This window comes from Opisthocomus hoazin, chromosome 14, assembly GCF_030867145.1.
Source record: "Opisthocomus hoazin isolate bOpiHoa1 chromosome 14, bOpiHoa1.hap1, whole genome shotgun sequence".
Lineage (NCBI taxonomy): Eukaryota > Metazoa > Chordata > Aves > Opisthocomiformes > Opisthocomidae > Opisthocomus > Opisthocomus hoazin.
Genome location: NC_134427.1, coordinates 7436917 through 7450708, shown reverse-complemented (window position 1 = coordinate 7450708; position 13792 = coordinate 7436917). Strand labels below are relative to the sequence as shown.

Here is a 13792-nt window from a genome sequence, read left to right as displayed (position 1 = left end):
TCCGGGGGGGTGGTGGCTCCGGACGGGTGTTGTCCCGGGGGGGTAGTGTCCGTGGAGGGGTGTTTTCCCGGGGGTGCTGTCCCGGTGAGGGGTGTCCGTGGAAGGGGTGGTGTCCCGGGCACCCTCCGCAGGCCCCCCCCCCCCCCCCCCGGGTGGCGACCCGCGCCGTGTCCCCTCCAGAGTCTCCGGGGCAACGATACCCGGGGGGGGGGGGGGGGGTGAGGGTGGTGGTGGTGGGGCCACGGCACCCCTGCTACCCCCGGGGCCAGGCGCGTTCCCGTCTCCGCCGTGCGCGGTCCGGGCCGGTCCCGCCGCTCCGCCTCCCCGCCGTGGCCGCTAGATGGCGCCGTTGTGCCTGGGAAGGCGCGGCGGGGCCCGACGGCGCGGCCGGGCCGGGGGGGCCGGGGGGCCGGGGCCGGAGCCGCCGCCTTGGGGGGGTGCCCGGGCCGCGTCCGCACCGGCGAGGCGGCGGCTCCCGCTGCCCACCGTCCCGACAGGTCTGTGCCCACCCGGCCGCCCCCCACCACCGCGGCGCCGGCTCGCCGCTATCGATCGGCGGGCTCCCGGGGCGGTTTGCCGCAGGGACGCGCCGGCTCCCGGCCCCTCTTTTAACCTCGGGAGCGGGGGGAGCCGCGCCACCCCGGTGCCCGAGGCACGGCGACGTCTTCCCGGTGCCCCTTTTTAATCGCACCCCGGGAGCTTGCGTGCCGCGCGCGGAGACCCGAGGTAAGGCGCCGGCACACGGACGATGGAAGCTTTATTTCGTTTTTAAAAGAAGACGGAACCACGGTGCCTTCTCCGGGAATTAGCAGCGAGCAGGGGCTGCGGCCGCCCGGGAGAGCCCGGCGGTCCCGGGCCCCACGCCGGCTCCCGGGGTGCGGTGCAGCCGGAGAGGGGCGGGCTCACTCCTGCCCCAGAGGGAAAGCGACTGACCGGGCCCGCAGCTCCCGGGCACCGGGTCGGGCTCGGCGCCCTCCGCGCAGCTCCGCGCCCCGCTCCCGCTCCCGACCGCGCCGCTCCGCGGGCCCCGCCCCAGCCCCGCCCCGCCGGCCGGCAGCGCGGCTCGGCGCGGTCCCATTGGCGGAGGCGCGGCGCGCCGGCTCCGCCCCCTCGCGCCCATTGGCCGAGGCTCGCCGCCGCCCGCCCCCGCGCCGCCCGCCCGCCCCCGCGCCGCCCGCCGGCGCTCCGGACTGCGGGCAGTGGCGTGCGGCCGCCGCAGCGAGCGCCGGCAGGAGCGGGCTCGGCGCGGCTCGGCTCGGCTCCCCGCTCCCGCTCCCGCACGCCATGCCCGGCCCATCCGCGGCACCGCCGGCTCGCAGCGCCTGAGCGGGCGGCGTTGGAGTGGGCGCGGGGGACCGCGGCTCCGGTGCCCGCTCCCTCCCCGCCTCCCGCCCGCCCGCCGCCGGGTCAGCCCGGCGGGTGCTGCCCGCATGAGGGCGGCGGGCCCCTGAGGCGGGCGGCCGGCGGCCGTCGGGGCGCGGCGGCGGCGATGGGGGCTCTCCCGGCGCTGCTGGGGGCCGCCTTGCTGTGGGCCGGCGCTGGGGCCCTCGTCAACCTGAAGTACTCGGTGGAGGAGGAGCAGCGGGCCGGCACGGTGATCGCCAACGTCGCCAAGGACGCCCGGGACGCCGGGTTCGTGCTGGACTCCCGGCAGCCCGCCGCCTTCCGGGTGGTCTCCAACTCGGCCCCCCACCTGGTGGACATCAGCCCCGGCTCCGGGCTGCTGGTGACCAAGCAGAAGATCGACCGGGACCTGCTGTGCCGGCAGAGCCCCAAGTGCGTCATCTCGCTGGAGGTGATGTCCAGCTCCATGGAGATCTGCGTGATCAAGCTGGAGATCAAGGACCTCAACGACAACGCGCCCAGCTTCCCCACCGACCAGATCGAGCTGGAAATCTCGGAGACGGCCAGCCCCGGCACCCGGGTGCCGCTGGAGAGCGCCTACGACCCGGACTCGGGCAGCTTTGGTGTGCAAAGCTATGAGATCACCCCCAACGACCTCTTTGGGCTGGAGACCAAGACGCGGGGCGATGGGTCCCGCTTTGCAGAGCTGGTGGTGGAGAAGAGCCTGGACCGTGAGACCCAGTCCCACTACAGCTACGTGATCACAGCGCTGGATGGTGGTGACCCGCCCAACTTCGGCACGGTGGAGCTCAGCATCCGCGTCATCGACTCCAACGACAACAACCCGCTCTTTGAGGAGCCGGCCTACACCGTCAGCGTGCCTGAAAATGCCCCGCCGGGTACGCCGGTTATCCGCCTCAACGCCTCCGACCCGGACGAGGGCACCAATGGCCAGGTCCTCTACTCCTTCCACAGCTACGTCTCCGAGCGGGCCCGGGAGCTCTTCCAGATCGACCCCCAGAGCGGTCTCATCACGGTGAGCGGAGCCATTGACTACGAGGAGGGTCACGTCTACGAGCTGGACGTGCAGGCCAAGGACTTGGGGCCTAACTCCATCCCTGCCCATTGCAAAGTGACCATCAGCGTCCAGGATGCCAACGACAACCCGCCCCTCATCAACCTGCTCTCCGTCAACAGCGAGCTGGTGGAGGTGAGCGAGAACGCCCCGCCGGGGTACGTCATCGCCCTGGTGCGGGTCTCGGACCGCGACTCTGGGGCCAACGGGCGGGTGCAGTGCAAGCTCCTGGGCAACGTGCCTTTCCGGCTCCAGGAGTATGAGAGCTTCTCCACCATCCTGGTGGACGGGCGGCTGGACCGGGAGCAGAGGGACCAGTACAACCTCACCATCCAGGCCAAGGACAATGGCGTCCCCTCGTTGCAGGCCACCAAGTCCTTCACCGTCAAGATCACCGATGAGAATGACAACCATCCCCACTTCTCTAAGCCTTACTACCAGGTCATCGTGCAGGAGAACAACACCCCGGGGGCCTACCTCCTCTCAGTCTCGGCCAGGGACCCTGACCTGGGCCTCAATGGCAGCGTCTCCTACCAGATCGTGCCCTCCCAAGTTAGGGACATGCCTGTCTTCACCTACGTCTCCATCAACCCCAACTCTGGAGATATCTATGCTTTGAGGTCCTTCAATCATGAACAGACGAAGGCCTTTGAGTTCAAGGTCTTGGCAAAAGACGGGGGTAATCCCTCTCTGCAGAGCAATGCCACTGTCAGGGTGATCGTCCTGGACGTCAACGACAACACCCCCGTGATCACGGCCCCGCCACTGGTCAACGGGACCGCAGAGGTGTACATCCCCAGGAACGCAGGGGTCGGCTACTTGGTGACGGTGGTCAAGGCAGACGACTATGATGAGGGTGAAAATGGCAGACTTTCCTACGAAATGGTGGAAGGAGACAGAGGATTTTTTGAGATAGACCAGGTCAATGGAGAGATAAGGACCACCAGAGCCTTTGGGGAGAACGCAAAGACAGCCTACGAGCTGATCGTGGTGGCTCACGACCATGGAAAAACATCTCTGTCGGCTTCCGCCTTGATTTTGATATACCTGTCTCCAGCCCTGGATGCCCAGGAGTCCATCGGATCTGTTAACCTCTCCCTGATTTTCATTATTGCCCTGGGCTCTATCGCAGCCATTCTTTTTGTCACCATGATCTTTGTGGCAGTCAAGTGCAAAAGGGATAACAAGGAAATCAGGACCTACAACTGCAGGTAAAGACATCTTTGTTGCTGCCCGCCTGCCTGGTCTGCTGTGGTTTTGTCAGCCCGGTTACTCTTCTGTTTGCTGCTGTGTACCTGGGGGAGGTGTGTGTGGGGGGGGGGAGATTTGCTTTCGGAAGGCAAGCGAGGTTCCCGTCCCTCTAAGGAAATTTCCTGCCGAGCTTGAAAAAACTGTTCTCCGGGAGAAGCCGAGCAACGAATCGACTTCACTGCGCGGCTTGACAATCTGTTGCAGCGTCCCTGGTTTCACGCGCTCCGTCGCGGGAAGGGGGGAGAACAGTTTTACAGCGGCGCGGCCGGTTCCCGCGGGCAGCCCCCCGTCCCCGGTGCTCGCCGGCGGGAGGGCGAGAGCCCCCCAAGCCACCGCCGCATCCCCGCGGCAGCAGACGGGGCGAGCGGCCGCCGTGCCATCCGCCAGCCCTCGCTCGCCGGTCAAAAGAGCTATTGTGCGCCCGCTGCGGCTCCTCGCCGCGGCTGGCGGTGGGGCCACCCGGATCAAACCGCGGGGAGAAGCCAACGGTTGGCCCCGGTCCGCCACCCGGCGCGGCCCGTTGGGCTGGCGGCGATGGGGCGAGGCGGGGATTTTGGCGGCGTTGCGTGGTTTTGCCCTGGCTGAATGCGTGCTGCGGGGTCCGAAATGCCGGCGGGGAGGTCAGCCCCGCGCCCGGAGCTGCTGAAAGGCGCAGAGGGGAAAGCCGGTCCCCTGAATATGTAACAGCCCGGCGATTATTGTCTCTCTTTTACTATTCTCGGTGTTACACAAGTTAGGAGACAAACGCTAACCACACATGAATATCAATCAGATGCCATAAAAGAGCAGCTGCAATGCCTCATAAATGGTTTAATCCTGTTACCAGTGAAATAGCCATGACTTCTCCATTCCTTCGGCACCGAGCCGTTCCGGAGGGGAGGGATGGAAATTAATTTTGCCCTGCCTTGGAAACGCAGGCTGGCCCCCGGCCATTCCGTGGCGCGGGGGGGTGCGTGGTTTTTAAAGTTTTATTTACGCAGAAATAATGCCGGAGAGTTCGGTTTTTTACGTCCCGTTTTTGGAGCGTTCAAGTGCGTTCGTAAGCCTTTTTTGCTCCATGGGGGAAAAATCGTCTGCAAATAAAGGTCGGTCTGTGCTGTATTATGGGATGCCTAGCTTCAAGTGAAAGCTCTTGCACCGGGTTTCTTGCCAGCTCGGCCCGTTAAACGAGAATAGGACCTGAAGGGATAAAAATCACATCGTGGGGTGCCCCTAACAGCTTCACACATATCTATAAGCCCTGGGTTTACTGTGACGGCTTAGGGATTAATGAAGTGCAGTTTAATTAGATAATTGGTCAATAGAGAAAGGACAGCAAAATGAATGCCTGCAGGAAATAATTGGGCTCTCGCATTGCCAAACTTAAACATTTAGGTAAACAAAACAATTAAAGCTTCATCAAGCATTGTTAGACGAGTCAGCAGCATATAGATTGTTGGCACAACAGAAATCCCTGCCGTCGTCCCCTGATTTATTTGCGTGCCCAGGGGACGCAGGGGCTGTTATCAGCGTGCATCTGGGCAGGAGAAGCCAGCCGCAGAGGCAGGGACGCACCAGGTAGGCTCAGCAGCGGCCGCGACCGTGGGGCACCCTCTCCCCGTGCTGGGTGAGCGCCTTTAGGCTTTGCAGTGCCTGATTTTGGAGGTTCTTCACGAGCAGCCGCTGGAGAGTCTTCGTAAAATGAGTTAATTTATGAGACACGTAAGGTTATATGGGAGCTGTTCGGCTTGGTGGCATTTTCATGCTCAGGCAATTAGCTTTCTGGAACAAGAATATTTTTCCAATATTTGCCTTTCTAGATAAACTGTATTATTTATTCATCCCATTATTTCTGTTGCAGCTGTTGGATTTTCTTTCCTTTTTTTTTTTTTTTTTTTTAATGCTGCTTTCATAACAAGAAGAGGCGCAAAGTCCTGACTTTCCAATGTGTATTTCTGAGGGTGGGTAGCGTTTGATGTGCTTCCCTGGGAAATACCGAGCTGCCCAGTGCTGTGCCTGTACGGATTCGTCGGTGGGGCATTGGCTGGGGCTGCGTTGCTCCCTACGGGAAGAGGAGCCCCAGTCACTCCGCACCGAGCGTACCCGGTTCGTGCAAGGTGCAGTCCTATCTGTCATTATTTGCTCGGGTGGTGTTTTACGGTAACTTTTTTCCTCCGGTGTTTTGCAGAAGGCAAACAAGGCACTTCATCAGTTGGTTCCTTTGGCAGGTGGGAAGCAAAGAAAGGCAGAGAAAAACAAGCTTGCAGTAAAAAAAAAAAAAAAAGGTCAAAAAGGATCACTTCTCTTCACAAAACACATTTTTTTTTGTCTCCGATTTCTAGAAGATGAAAGCATTTCCCAGCAGAAGGGGCTGTGCGTGTCGGGGAGCGAGGGAGGGGTAGGATGCGGTTGGAGAAAAGATTTGGAGTTATCAGGTATTATCAGGAGATAGTCAAAACACCAGCAATTTGGATAAAGCATTAATAAACAAACAGCCTTTGGAGTGTGAGAGAACAGAGCTTGCCAGCTAGGGCCGCTTCTGGGTCTGCTTTATTTACTGCTGTGGAAAATGAACTGGGAGAAAAATCCACTACTCATTTTGAATTTTCATTATGGGGACCAAATTAAATCACTTTCAAAATCCTTATTATAGATGGAAATGAATGCAGGTACCCTTTTCAGTTCATGGATTTTAACATCTCCATTTTTCTCTTCTGCAGGCTGGACTTTACTCCTAGTAACTAAATACCAGCAATTATAAACACTAGAGAAAAACAGAGTCGTTCTCCCTTCCCATTATTTTTCCTGTTTGACCTAAAAGCGTTCTAAGTGTGAAAAAAAACCCAAAGACCGTGTTGTGCCAGCAGACCCCAAACATGACGTAATGTGCATGACTAAGAAGCCTACATGGAGATGGGGGCCAAGCCCTCCGAGTTCCTGCATGTGTGTCTGGCGGGGCAGGGTTCGGGATGCTCTCAGCTATTCATTTTCCTTCTGTCCCCCAGAATCGCAGAATACTCCTACGGGCATCAAAAGAAGTCAAGCAAGAAAAAGAAGATCAGCAAGAATGATATCCGCCTGGTGCCGCGCGACGTGGAGGAGACGGATAAAATGAACGTTGTGAGCTGCTCCTCTCTCACTTCCTCCCTCAACTACTTCGACTACCACCAGCAGACCCTGCCGCTGGGCTGCCGCCGCTCCGAAAGCACCTTCCTCAACGTGGAGAGCCAGAACAACAGGAACGCTGGCTCCAACCACATTTACCATCACACCTTCACGGGGCAGAGCCCCCAGCAGCCCGACCTCATCATCAACGGGATGCCGCTGCCGGAGGTGAGTGCGGGCGGGCAGCCCCTGCCCCGGCCATCGGCCACCGCTTCGCACGTGGGCCGTGGCGTGCGGGTCTGCCGGTGCCTGCGCCGCCGAAGCGGGTGCCGAGCAAGCAGGCGGTGGTGGCTTCTGCGTGTCCGACCCTCTGGGGCGAGGGAGCGGTGGAGGACGGGCCGGGGGAACGGCGGGCACCCAGCTTATGGGTTCTGGGGCAACCCCGGCACGTGCTCGCGGGTGGGTGTTTCGCCCCCAGATGCTGCCGAGACCCCCAGCAATGCCCAGGCGGGGATGCCGGCGTGGCCGGCCAGCCCAGGCTGCCTCCGCGCTGCCGGGAGTGGCTGAGCTGCGAGTGGATCTGGAGTGTGGCGATGCTCAAGGGAGGAGACACTGGTTGCCTTCGCAGGAGCTTTTTAGAAGGTTGCTGCAGGTGGTGTTGGTGGCTGTTGCCCTGGAGGCAGCGGGTTGAGCGCGGGACGCCCCGGTGTGACCTCCTGCGCGCCTGGCCTGGTGCCGTCCCCTCGCCGTGCCGGACATGGGAGGGATGCGCGGTACCCGCCGGAGGCAGGGGAAGAGGCTGCTCCGATCCGTGCCATCCTCATCAGGCTCTTCTCATTCATCAGCTTTCCTGTACATCACAGGCATCATTTAATGTTGCTTGTTTGTCTCTCTTTGAATTATTGTTTGGTATTAAGCAAAACAATCAAAGGTTTGTCATGTTTCCTGCTTTGAACGGAATAACAAGGCTGAAAAAGCAGCTAAAATATTTATGGCTTGCTCTGTTTTGCGTTCAGTGTACTGGTGTAAATGCAAAATGATGCTGCTGAAGAGAGTGGAGCTGCTTCAGATTTATACTTGTGCTACGGAGAGCAGAGCCTGGCCCTCTGCGAGAACCCGCGGGGCTGCGGGTGCCGGCGGGCCTGAGCCTGCAGCTTCTGTGCTGGCAAAACGCTTGTTGAACCCTGATGTTTAAGCCCCGCTTGGGCGTTGCCGTGCCAAGGGTACCCGTGGGGACGCAGCGAGGAGCTGACGTCCGCACGGGTTCACCGGCGCAGCCCAGCGCTGCGGGGCCGGGAGCCCGCCTGCCTGCGGGAGGGTGCGGTGGGTCCCAAGAATTAAAGCTCAGCTTAACCTCCAGTGTCAGTCTGAAAGCTGTGGTGGAGGTTCTTAGCAATAGCTGAATGGGGATGACTTGGATGTGAGCGCTCATTCTGCTGGCACGTATCCAGCCCTAGAGCTGAGCATGCTCTGCTCCTCCCAAATGCCGTGACGGGGTGAGGCGGGGGCTTTGCATCCGAGTCTGGATGGGAGCAGTTTGGGATAAGCCTGTCTCTGGTCAAATGTGGCAGAAGAGCTGCTGCCGAAGCCGCCTGCTCCTTGCGCTGTGCCTGGGCGAGCTGGGGGTGGGAAACACCACCCGTCATGTACTAGGGGGTTCCCATCGACGCTCGGATTTGCCTGTGTGCTTCGCCGAGTACCAGCTGGGGTTCAGGGTGCCCAGCTGCCTGGGGGACTCTTGCCAAGGTTGTGGGTGACCGTCGCTGACAGACAGCGGTCCCTGAGGAATTCCTGCCTTCCTGGAGCGATGTCCTGTGGAGAGGGGTCTCGGGCGCATCCCTGGCTGGTGCCTTGCTGAAGGCGCTGAGCAGCGGAGCACCCTGTCAGCCGGTGATTCATTCCTACGGTCAAAATTCAGTGGTAAAATCCATCACCCGTTGGCGTTGGCCGGAAGCACGTGCCGGCAGCGGGAGGTCTGCAGTGGCGGGGAGGAGGGAAGGACTGTCGGGAGCATCACAGCCCAGCTCATAAAGTTAACAGGCACCTGCAGGCAGAAGGCAGTGCTGCCCGCGCTCCTCCTCGACACAGCGGTTAGCCTGGGGTCCGTCAGGGTGGGCTCTCCGAAAACCCCCACCACCTTCTGCCCCCTCCTGTGAGGGAGCCGGGACACTGGTTGCTTCTCCCCGTGCCTCCAGCTGGGTCCATTTCCCCGTCCCTCGTGCAGGTAGGATGCGCTGTGAAGAGCCGGTGCCTCGCCTGGAGAGATGAGTTTGTCTCTTGTAATGAGTGCCCTGGAGTGTCAGGTGAAGACGTGGCCTCGGGCAGCCCTGCGGGCACGCGGGAGGGCAGCTGGCGGCTCCGGCCCTGCGCAGGGACCAGCACCTCTCGGGTGGGCGCTGGTGGCGAGAGCAGCGCGTCCTGGCAGGGCTCTGCTCGCTCCCTGGGGATGCTTTTGGACAAAAGGGCAGGGCTGGGGCGCGGGGAGGAGAAATCTCAGCTGGAAGCTGCTTGGGAGTTTGGTTTAGGGTGGGAACTTTTCTGTTATTTTGGCAGAGAGCCTCCGTGTCATGCTTCCAGCTGTTGCGAGGGACGTTATCCTGCTGGTGGGGTGGGTTCAACTGGCTCCTAAAAATCCCGAGGGTGAGGAGGCTCAGCAGCGACCGGAGCGACAGCCCTGTCCCGGCACGCAGGGTGGCACGGGGACTCCAGAAAAGATGCTTTGGCGGAGGAGCATCGCAGCCTGGTGCCCGCCATGGCCCGTCGCTGCCTCAGCGGGTGCTCCTGGCGCGGCGATGCGTGCGTGAGCTGTGCTGTCGGTACGCCGCCGGGTGACGAGGATTTAATAAATTAAATTTCTGCCCAAGTCTGGAGTTTCCAGAGCCAAACAGTTCCCTGCAGTGCATGCAGTAGGACTTTGTCTGGGCCAGTTTGGAGCGCTGCCTGTGACGAGGCCGCCGGTGTTTCCCCCCCGGGAGCCTTTACGAGGTGTCAGCGTCGGGGAGATACCGCTGCTGCTCCGCCTGGGAGTGACTTTTCCTGATGGGAAGGCAAAGCATCGGTTGATAAAAGATGAAATGCGGAGGTAAACGTGTTGCTGGCGGCGTCGCTTAGCACGCGATGGCTGCGGCTGGGCGTAAGCGATCGCCTCTGTCCTAGCAGCGGTGGGTTTGCAATGGGACTGGCCTGTAACGTGAGGCTCATTTGCTTTAGAAGTCACGAACGTTGACATCGAAGTCCCCAAGGATGGGTTGTTTGTGGAACTTGAGGAAATGTTTCCTCCCGCGCTGCGGCGGCGGGTCTCGGGCTGGCGGGCCGCGCCGTGCCGGCCGTGGTTGGGTTCGTCGGTGCTCCCCACCCTCCCCGCTGATCCAGAGAGGATTAGACAGTGACATCTGCGAGGGCTGCACCCCTGCTCTGAGGATGCAAAAAAAGTCCGAGATGACCCTTGAAAAGCTTTTCGGTTTGGGTGGGGGCTGGGCTCGGCTGCTGGCTCTGCTTGTGCCGGGGCACGGCTGCCAAGAGAGCATCGGGAGGCAGCGGGGGATGTCCCGGGGGGGTTCCTGGCCCCGCTGGGGGCCAGTGGTCCCTTGGGTGCCGGGGTACCACTCGGGGACCCCTGCCCGTGGCCTTTTAGCATCCTCATGGCTGTCGGCAGCTATGACAAGAAGTGTTTGTGAGCAGCTCTGGTGAGCGTGGCTGACAGCGGGAGGCTTGGCCCCGGTTAGTGCCTTGGCTCGTTTTGCAGGAGGGAGAGCGGGGCATGGCGGAGCTGCAAGGGCATTGCCGGTCAGAGGCGTTGCTGCTGCCGAGGGCTTTTTTCTTCTTCCTGCTGAGCCGGAGGAGAAGCCAGCTTTGAAACCAAAAGGGCTTGTTGTCAGTTTTTGTGTGTGCATTACTGGAAGTTGTACCAGGAGATTAAAGATCAAAATTAATAGGAGCCATTAGGCAGCTTCCTTGATAAAAATGCAGGTTGCAGTGGGGTGGTGTGGAAAGCGGTCTGAATGCCGAGCCGTTTAGGATCCCCGGCACACGACTTGCATGCAGAGCAGCCACCCTTGGGTAACACTTACATGCCTGGAGTTTTACTTCGTGGGTTTAAAAGAAAACGATGTGCGTCTAACGGCTGCATCTGTGCTTCGGAGACAGTTACACATCCAAAGTCTGCGCCGCTTTTGGAAGCGGTGCTGGAGCGCGGTGCAGTGCCCCGGGACGGGGAGCATCCCCCGGGGAGCATCCCCCGGCTGGCTCGGCCCCTCGGGCTCGCCCGGGGCTGCAGCGGTGGCCAGTCCCCGGCGGGATGGGGCATGGGAGAGGCGAGGAGGTGTGAGACGGGAGCGGGCGAGCCTTCTTTGAGAGGTTGGACGTCCAAAGGTGGGGTTAGCGTGGGGGTTCGGGACTGGATCTGGGGGTCCGGGGTGGCCCCGTCGCGGTGGCGGCAGGGAGGGAAGCAGCAGCGCTGCCATTATGCCACGGGCAGGCTGCGGATCCGGCACGGCCTGGTGCTGCTGTGGCAGGTCCCGATGGAGAAGGTCAAGGTGGAGCAGCCGCCCATCCAACGGGACTCGAGTGCCCCGGGAAGCCGTGTGCCCGGCAACTCCGTCCCCGGCGCCGGGGGGTTGGTGGCCGTGGCGATCCGCCGCCTCCCGAGCTGGTGGCCACCATCAGTAAGATGGGGAATTACTGGTTTTAGTGATAATCCTGGTCTAATCCCCCAACCTTGATACACTCCCGCGTAATCCTCACTCGCACGGATTTCGTTTGGGCTCATCGTGGCAGCGGGGATTATTTGAGCGAGCAGCGGTGGCAGGATAAGGCCCCGGTGGTTTCAGATATGCTTTTTACTACCTGGAAAGCGTTCTCCTCGCCGTAGGAAATGGGTTTCTAAGCACAATAGAGCAATTTTCGTTTCAGGCGGCACCGGCAGTTTTTGCGCTGGCTATCTGGCGGTGTTAACTAAAGCACATTTCTACAACGCACAAAGAGTTTTGTTTTGTAAGAAATGAAATCAGCATGGCTGTTCCTCTTTCTCTGTCATTTCTCTACTTGTCAATTCTTTCTTCCCCTCCAGCTTATCTTCCTTTTCTCCGCTAGCCTTAAAAAGCCCCCAAAGTGTCCGTTATAATCACATTTTGTGTGTTACAACCAGAATGAATGTACTCACTTTAATATGCTGGGTTTGAGGAAATCAGTTTCTGTCTGGTATAACAGACAATTTGTTATAAACCATGCCATTTAGAAGTGAAGGGCCTTGCTTTAGTGTAACGCTGGGGAAACGTCATGATACATAATTGGAAGGGATTTGGCTTGCCTCTGAGTAATAGCGTGTATAGAACGGGGGGAAGGAAAAAAAAAAAGGAGATAATTTCAAACCCGGAGAAAGTTTGCGGTGCTTAGACACGCCAGGCTGTGGAAATAAGGCTGATTTTCAGCAGAGCTAATAATTAAAGCATGATCTGCGATGATGTTCGACTAGTCGGAAGGCTGGCTTGGCAGCGAGCGTGCGTTGCCAGTCTGGTTTTCTCCTTGGGAGGTCACTGTAACTCAGCGCTTTTTTGTGCCTGCGATGCTCACCGCCATGGGTGAGCACAGGTCGCGGCTCTCCTTAGTGCCTCCGCCTCGCCGCGCCCGCGCATCCCTGGGATGTCTGGGAGCCAGCCGCAGCCTCTCTTTTATTTATGAAAGCTTCCAGCTTTAGGGAGCGACCGGTTGTGCCCTCACTGGGGGAGGCACGGGGCAGCCCCCGGGACCGCAGCCTGCGGGCTGGGAGCCCCGGACACCCCCCGTGCTCTCCCTGCTCGCTCCGAACGGGCCCCGAAATCACGATTCCCGGCAAATCCCTCGGCTGGACAACTCCCAAAGTGGTTTGTATATCACTGCACATCCCCTGACCTCTCCCGGCGTCGGAGGCCAACCTTATGGAAATCAGCAGCTTTTTATTCCGTTCCGAGGTCAGCCCAACCAAATGATACATCTCCGGGCGTCATCGCTCCAGGCTCTCCGTTTGGAGAAGTTCAGCTGGATGCCTGGCGACAGAGATCAATAGGCCAGGTCCCATCCTCGCTTAGCCACGTCTCTCGCTGGGTCTGGGGCGAGCCTTCAGTTCCACACGCTTTGGCTTTCCGTAGACTCCCAGAATCGTTTAGGTTGGAAAAGACATTGGAGGTCGCTGAGTCCAACTGTAAACCTAACGCTGCCAAGCCCATCACTAAACCGTGTCTGTTCTGGACCGGTGACAAGGGGCTGCCACCCCGTCCCGGCACTGATTTGAGTTTTCCAAGGGTTTTCCAGCCCGCAGTGGGGTCCTGGCTGGGTGGGACCAAGGGGGTTTGCTGCAAGGGTCTGTGGACCAGCTGGGGCCGGTGTGTGGTGTGGTGGCAGTAGCCAAGCTGTGTTTAACAGCAAAAACCCTCTCCTCTGATGGCAAGACCTAGAGTGCTCAACATGGATATGATTACAAGATTATATGTTACATACTGTATATTATATCTTATATATTATCTGTTATATACCATACGCTATATGGTGTACAGGATATATTTATAACCATCCAAAAACTGTGCACAGAATTATTACATATGGTACCTAACTATGTAAATAAGTATATGATATGTCATATAATTATATATATATAAAATATGGTTTTATGCTACCAGTTAGGGGTCACTTTTACTGAAAGTAGAGAGGCTCGTCTTGTTTTCCTTTTAGTAAATTTGAATTTCTGATGCAGAACTCTTACTTGATGAGTCTGTAAAAAAAAGCTCCTGCAACTACATTTACATGGGAGATGAGATTTTTCCCTTCAATTAGGAAAGATGTATAGCCATTTTTTTTTTAAATGACATCGAAGGAGTGGTCTTGCATGCTACTTATGGCCTTTCTTACAGTGCTTTCCAAACGAGCGCCTGTGGTATTGAGCGATTTGAACTCTGTGGTTTCTCCCTGTCATTTGCTTTGCATAAAGCACACGCCACGCGCATGTAGCCTTTGAATAACCTCATGCGCATCTGCTCGGCTCCGTGGAAGAGCCGTATTTTCCAG

At 59.0% G+C, this 13792-nt stretch overlaps 1 protein-coding gene across 1 annotated transcript in view; it reads left to right on the top strand.

Moving 5' to 3' along the window:
- The first annotated feature begins 1469 nt into the window (after nucleotides 1-1469).
- The window catches only part of PCDH19 (protocadherin 19), a 59426-nt gene continuing 47103 nt past the window's right edge, over nucleotides 1470-13792 (top strand). The window contains exons 1-2 of the mRNA XM_075435716.1: nucleotides 1470-3630; nucleotides 6655-6982. Of these exons, the coding sequence (XP_075291831.1) occupies nucleotides 1490-3630; nucleotides 6655-6982 (2469 nt within the window). The 5' untranslated portion in view covers nucleotides 1470-1489. The remainder of the gene's footprint in view (nucleotides 3631-6654; nucleotides 6983-13792) is intronic.